General features: G+C 29.5%; 1 protein-coding gene and 1 non-coding gene across 2 annotated transcripts; one reads left to right on the top strand and one right to left on the bottom strand.

Annotated features, from left to right (window-relative positions):
• Positions 1-434: 434 nt before the first annotated feature.
• LOC133315643 (two-component response regulator ARR10-like) lies at positions 435-2,554 on the bottom strand. The gene is made up of 4 exons (XM_061517309.1): positions 2,398-2,554; positions 1,570-1,857; positions 1,183-1,259; positions 435-1,093 (listed from the first exon to the last, which is right to left on the bottom strand). Exons 1-4 carry the CDS (start codon positions 2,552-2,554, stop codon positions 590-592), a joined length of 1,026 nt encoding a protein of 341 aa, XP_061373293.1. The 3' UTR covers positions 435-589.
• A 1,952-nt stretch (positions 2,555-4,506) lies between these two features.
• TRNAF-GAA (transfer RNA phenylalanine (anticodon GAA)) lies at positions 4,507-4,579 on the top strand. Its single transcript has one exon. It is a non-coding gene; the product is annotated as a tRNA-Phe (tRNA).
• Positions 4,580-6,716: the final 2,137 nt, after the last annotated feature.

The following is a 6,716-nucleotide window of genomic DNA, read 5'->3' on the forward strand; positions in this document are numbered from 1 at the left end:
CGAAATACATTATTCATATATGATTCATGAGTCATTACTTCCACAATATATAGAGACATCAAGACCGTGCGCTTTGATTCCAGGAATTTGGTGGAAAAAATGTTGTCATGGTATAATGTATGACTACTTAAAGAGTACCTACAATTCGACTGAATAGCTCATCAAGAAACTCAAATGATGGAATAGAATGACTGGATAATACGGTAGGATTGTAGCGCCAAAAACAATCTATGTTAACCGTTAACCTTCGAAATTTTCAGGACAGATTTTTTAAGAAGCAAGCAGAAATATAACATCCCTCATAAAATAATTCTAAGCTTTTGGAGCAAATGTGTGAATTAACAGCTATGATCTTGAAAATTACACTTAAATGACATTATCAACTACTTAAAAAACAAAAGAATCTGTTATCAAAAAAAAAAAACAAACAAAAGAATCCAAGTCAAACATTTGTATAGGACAATAAAAATCAAAGTCAGAATCGAAGTTCAAGTTTCAGTAAAAAGATTGAGTTCATTGGACTACGAACTTTTGAATTAAACAACACTATTCAACGGAACCAGTGAGTCTATTAGCTACCAATATGATGTTAAGGATGACTGCCATCCTGTCTTTGGTCATCCAACCTCTGAAAAGGCACATTATTACTCGTTTGCCCAGGAGCATTTGTAACACTACTCAGATTCCTTCCTTGCAAGGGTGAAAAACTCATGTCATATATATTAGGAGGCCTTATAGCCTGCCTAAAAGGTTCAACACCCTCATTCCTACTCAGATTCCCTCCTTGCAAGGGTGCAAAACTCATGTCATTCCAAAGCAGTTGGTCAAGCTCCCCAAACATTGGAAATCCCAGTAAACTATTTTGATTATCATAAACTAAGGCTGATTGGAAATTACGTTGATCATTGGTTGAGTTGTTTAAGTTCTGTGCATGATCCAATTGAAGAGTTGCAGAAGAAGGCAACTCTGGCACAACAGCAGGAGTGTCCAATCTTCTAATCATCCCACCAGGTGAAGAAGATCTAAAAGCACTGACGTTATTAACTTGTTGAGTTGGCTTAGAGCTGATTTTGTTCAGACTTTTTCTATACTTCTGCAGCAATTGCAAAACCAAACAAAGTTATGTGAATGACAAAACTTTGGTTTTATGAAATTAAAGCAGAAAGGAAAAGAAAAACACACCTGAAGATGGCTGGCCACATTCGCCCTAGTAAGCTCCTCAACCTTCATCACTTGAAGAACTTGTTTAGTTACAGCCTCTTCAATCAAAATAACACAATTCAGTAACAGAAAACTCATGACACTGCGTTAAGACTTAATTATAATGGCATGATATTTACTCCAGTGGCATTTATGATAAAGAAGAGTACTAGAAAAAGTATTCAAAATAATGTTGAACAAAATTTTCATGTCATAATCTTTTTAGCATTGGATTGCTAATAGCTACTCAAATATTCAATAAAAGAATTGCTAAAATAAAGTAGAAACATCAATTGTTTGACCTCTTGTAGCAATTGATATCAATTAAGATAACAACTGTTTTGCATTGTGAGAGAGTGAATAACTTACTGTCAACACCTCCTAACTGATTAACAGCGGCCAAAAAACTCTGGTGCAGCTCCTCCGTCCAAATAACCCGATGCTTCTTTTGGATTGCTTTGTGCTCCTTGTTATGACCAAGCTCTTTATAGTCGTCATCCTCATTTTCTTCCTGCTTCTTAGAATTAATCTTCTTTTTGAATACATGCTGCCAAATATTCTGCAGCTCTTCCATTCTAATTGGTTTCTGCAAATAATCACATGCTCCCAGAGTAACTGCTTCCATCGCCAACTTTCTGTCATAATCAATGGAGAACACTGAAATAAAAAATTTAATAACGTCAAAGGATCATCAAACAACAAAATGAAGCCCCAAATTATAATACCCTGAGAAAATCTTTCTAAGTTCACTTTTAACTCGCACATCTAAGTTTCATATTTATTAATCAATTATGAATCTCACCCAAAATCAAAATGAAAAGCAAAACCACCATGCGTAACAATTTGTTTTACGCTCTACAAAAAAAGACCCAAAATCCCATAAATAATTGACAGTGATGAAGTAAACAAAATGTAATTAAATTATGGGTGTTGATTTTCTTCTGTTGTTGCATATGAAATCAACACTTTCCCACAGACCCATCGAATCTCGAGCTTTCTTATTTTTATTTTTTGGACTTTTTTAAACTTATGGACCCTACAACATTTTGTGAGTGCAGGAATGGGATTTTGTTTTTCTGTAAAAGGAGAAAAAAATATCCCTTAAATTATATAGAACCATAAAATCAAAATCGCAATAATTGAAAAAAATAAAAATAATAAGAACAGTAGAAGATTACATATAAAATTATCACATACATATAACAGGTATGTCCATAGGTTGCATGAGCTTAAGCAGCTTAAGTCCTTCAATTTCAGGCATGTGTAGTTCACTGATCACAAGGTCAAACTTGTTTTCTCTCAACATCCTCAGTACTGTCGTTGCATCTGTAGACGTTGTTACTGCAAAGTCCATAATTACAAAAAAAATTATTCTCTATGAACAAAATGAAATATCGCAAATACAAGCATAACACAAAACTATAAAAATTTCATTAGATGATTTCCATTCATAGGAAAGTAGTTACATCCTGCATTTGAAGCCAATAATTTAATTGAACACAACGTGTCACAAACAATATCAAAGAATGATAAAAATTAAAAATAATTTTATTAATTAATAGTAACATTGACAGGACATATGTAAAAAAAGAAGATATTAGACAGGAAAATGACTCAACTTCATTGATAATTGAGTAACAAAGAAATCAATAAAAGAATTGTTAAGAAACTAAAAGAATCAACTTGACAAATTTAATTTATTAAAAAGATGGAAAAAAATGTTATAATTCCAAAAATAATACGTCTAGACCAAAAAATACAAAAGTATACAATAAAAAGGCTACATCCTCATTATTTTCAATTTTTCAGGAAACTGAAAAAGTAAAGAAAAGAAAAGTAAAGCACAACAGAAGGTGCAGACCGTGGTAACACAATGTTTCAAAACCAACACTAAAGAATTAGGATAAAAATTATAAATAATTATATTGATTAATAGTAGCAGTTACTAGATATAATGTACTAAAAATAAAATATTTGACGGGAAAATGATAAATATCAGTGATAATAATTTCACACAAATATATACAGGAGTATACAAGTGTTAGTTAAAGAAATAAAAGATTTTTTACATAAGAAACCAAAAACAGAAAAAAACTGACACAATCAACTGGACAAATTTAAATTTATAAGAAAAAAAAATCTTTTTTATTCCAATCAAAAACCCACATCTAAATATTGTCAGAAAAATATAGAAATTAAAAGATATATATATATATAATATATATATATATATAATATATATATATATATATATATATATATATATAATTAGAGGAAGGTTATACTTACAACCTTTTTTTTACAACCTCTTACAACCATATCTCAACACCGTTGATTTCCGTCAATCAACGGTTATCATTTATTATTAATTAATATTTAATTAATGAGTTTAATTTGTGAAAATCAAAATCGTTGATTGACAGAAATCAATGGTGTTAAGATATGGTTATAAGAGGTAGTAAAAAAATGATTGTAAGTATAACCTACCTATTATATATATTTCCAGAACTTAAAAAAACAAATATTCTATGTTTCTTTTGTTAGATGAAACACTAACTTAAAAAAGGACGAACTCAATCTGAAAAATTCAAATTTACAAAAAAATAAAAATAAATTGTTATTATTCCAGTGATATGTTGTCTGGGTCGAAAGAAACAAAAGCACACAATAAAAAACCCACATCCTGTCCATAAAAAAGAAAAAGAAAACCCACATCCTAAATATTTTCAAGAAAAAAGAAAAGGAAAGAACACAACCAAAAAGCCACACCCTCAATATTAGCAGTGTTCGCGGTCTGAATTGGATCGATTTTGGAAGCAAAAATCATTTGATTCAATCCCTTCGATTTGATCACATAATCATCCATTCGGTTTGGACTTTTTTCAAATCCGATCCAATCCAATTTTTTTCGGTTTGGATTGGATTGGTTTTCGATTTTTTGAAAATCCTAAAACAAAATTCTTGATTATTACTCAAATAACATCTTTTCAGTCTATTTGGATCTGAGTGGAGTTTTTATTTTTCTTATCACAATCACAAGTCTTGGAATATGTGAAATATGTTTGGAATATGGAATTCAATATATATGTTAGATGTAGAATTCATTTTCTATATTTCTATATGAGAAATGTACAAATAAACATCTTATCTTTGAGCAAGGAATCCTCGTATAAATGATTAACAATACATAAGAATTACTATAATTCTATTAAAACTTACAAAGTCTTTTTTTTTCGTGTTTTTTTAGTTGACATAGATTAAAGTAATCTAATAAAATAATAAAATGAGTATGATGCGTCAAGAATGGTCGGGATAGCTCAGCTGGTAGAGCAGAGGACTGAAAATCCTAGTGTCACCAGTTCAAATCTGGTTCCTGGCACATAATTTGTTTGTATGAGTATCTATTCCCAATATTTATCTGAATAAATATAAATTTAGGGAATAGATACATATTTATTTTTATATTAGTGGTTTATATCATGCTATATTTTTTTTCATCTAGGTGTTTGGAGATATACTCTTTTTAAATGAGTCAAGAGTAAGTGTATGTTCTAGGTATATTCTGTATATAAAAAATGAATTTAAAAATAAATTATTCGATTTTGTTTGCCTTTTTTTCTTCGCTGCAAGAAAGAAGATTAATACTTTTTCAAGAATATTCAAATGGTTAGATTTGTTGGTTGAAAGACAAAAAAGTCTAATCTAGGGAAGTTCCGGGGTTTGAATAGTCTAAATTCATCTCAGATAAATTATAAATATAATCCGGCTAGTTTATTTTTATTTTTCTCATTTACATTTAATGAGCATCTTGTATTTCATAAAAATTAGGGGTAATATAATCTTTACGCAACGGCCATCCTATCCAACTTTCTGGCATTAAAATACGTTTCAGACGCGGATGATTATCATTAAAGATTCCCAACATATCATAAGATTCCCTTTCTTGAAAATCCGCACTTTTCCAAACCCAAAAATTAGAAGGAATTCTGGAGTTTTTCCTCGGGACAAAGATTTTTATACATACCTCTTCTGGTTGATCTATGCAATACTCTATTCTTGTAAGATGATACACACTAGCTAACAGTCCTCCCGGTGATACATCATAGGCACATTGAGAACGTAGATAATTGTAACCATATACATACAAAATGACAGCAATGGAATGCCAATCTTCGGGCTTTATTTGTAAGGTTTCTATTCCGCGGTAATCGAAACCCAAAGATCTATGAACTAGTCCATGTTTGACTAGCCAAGCAGAGAAACTACCCTGCATTTTTTTTACTTCTCCTGCCCTTTTTTATTTTGAAGTTTGGTATAAATATTTCTCATTTTTATTGCGATGAAATTTTTGAAAATTGACTTGCTATTTCTTCTTTTATTTTGTACCAAAGTCTCCTACCTAATTCACCACTTTGTGGGAGGATACTGAACTTTTTTTATAGGAAAGTAGATGATTTTATTAGATGATTTCCATTCATAGGAAAGTAGGTACATCCTGCATTTGAAGCCAATAATTTAATTGAACACAACGTGTCACAAACAATATCAAATAATGATAAAAATTAAAAATAATTTTATTAATTAATAGTAACATTGAGAGGACATAATGTAAAAAGAGAAGATATTAGACAGGAAAATGACTCAACTTCATTGATAATTGAGTAACAAAGAAATCAATAAAAGATTTGTTAAGAAACTAAAAGAATCAACTTGACAAATTTAATTTATTAAAAAGATGGAAAAAATGTTATAATTCCAAAAATAATACGTCTAGACCAAAAAATACAAAAGTATACAATAAAAAGGCCAGATCCTCATTATTTTCAATTTTTCAGGAAACTGAAAAAGTAAAGAAAAGAAAAGCACAACAGAAGGTGCAGACCGTGGTAACACAATGTTTCAAAACCAACACTAAAGAATTAGGATAAAAATTATAAATAATTATATTGATTAATAGTAGCAGTTACTAGATATAATGTACAAAAAATAAAATATTTGACAGGAAAATAATTAAATATCAGTGATAATAATTTCACACAAATATATACAGGAGTATACAAGTGTTAGTTAAAGAAATAAAAGATTTTTTACATAAGAAACCAAACAGAAAAAAACCGACACAATCAACTGGACAAATTTAAATTTATAAGAAAAAAAAATCTTTTTTATTCCAATCGAAAACCCACATCTAAATATTGTCAGAAAAATATAGAAATTAAAAGATATATATATATATATATATATATATATATATATATATATATATCCAGAACTTAAAAAACAAATATCCTATGTTTCTTTTGTTAGATGAAACACTAACTTAAAAAACTGACGAACTCAATCTGAAAAATTAAAATTTACAAAAAAAAAAAAAAAAAATCGTTATTATTCCAGTGATATGATGTCTGGGTTGAAAGATACAGAAGCACACAAAAAAAAAAAAACCCACATCCTGTCCATAAAAAAGAAAAAGAAAACCCACATCCTAAATAATTTCAGGAAAAAAGAAAATGAAA

The sequence above is a fragment of the Gastrolobium bilobum genome, unplaced genomic scaffold, assembly GCF_033153095.1.
Source record: "Gastrolobium bilobum isolate Gb01-03AN ecotype WA unplaced genomic scaffold, APGP_CSIRO_Gbil_v1 utg159419, whole genome shotgun sequence".
In the NCBI taxonomy this organism is placed as follows: Eukaryota; Viridiplantae; Streptophyta; class Magnoliopsida; order Fabales; family Fabaceae; genus Gastrolobium; species Gastrolobium bilobum.

What these genes read in the sequence shown, in the direction of transcription:
- LOC133315643 (XM_061517309.1), bottom strand. Translation starts at nt 2,554, where the DNA reads ATGGACTTTGCAGTAACAACGTCTACAGATGCAACGACAGTACTGAGG. An exon ending in TCAGTTAGGAGGTGTTGACA is followed by an intron (nt 1,260 to 1,569) that starts GTAAGTTATTCA and finishes TTTTGATTGAAG; the next exon opens with AGGCTGTAACTAAACAAGTT. An exon ending in ATGTGGCCAGCCATCTTCAG is followed by an intron (nt 1,094 to 1,182) that starts GTGTGTTTTTCT and finishes CAATTGCTGCAG; the next exon opens with AAGTATAGAAAAAGTCTGAA.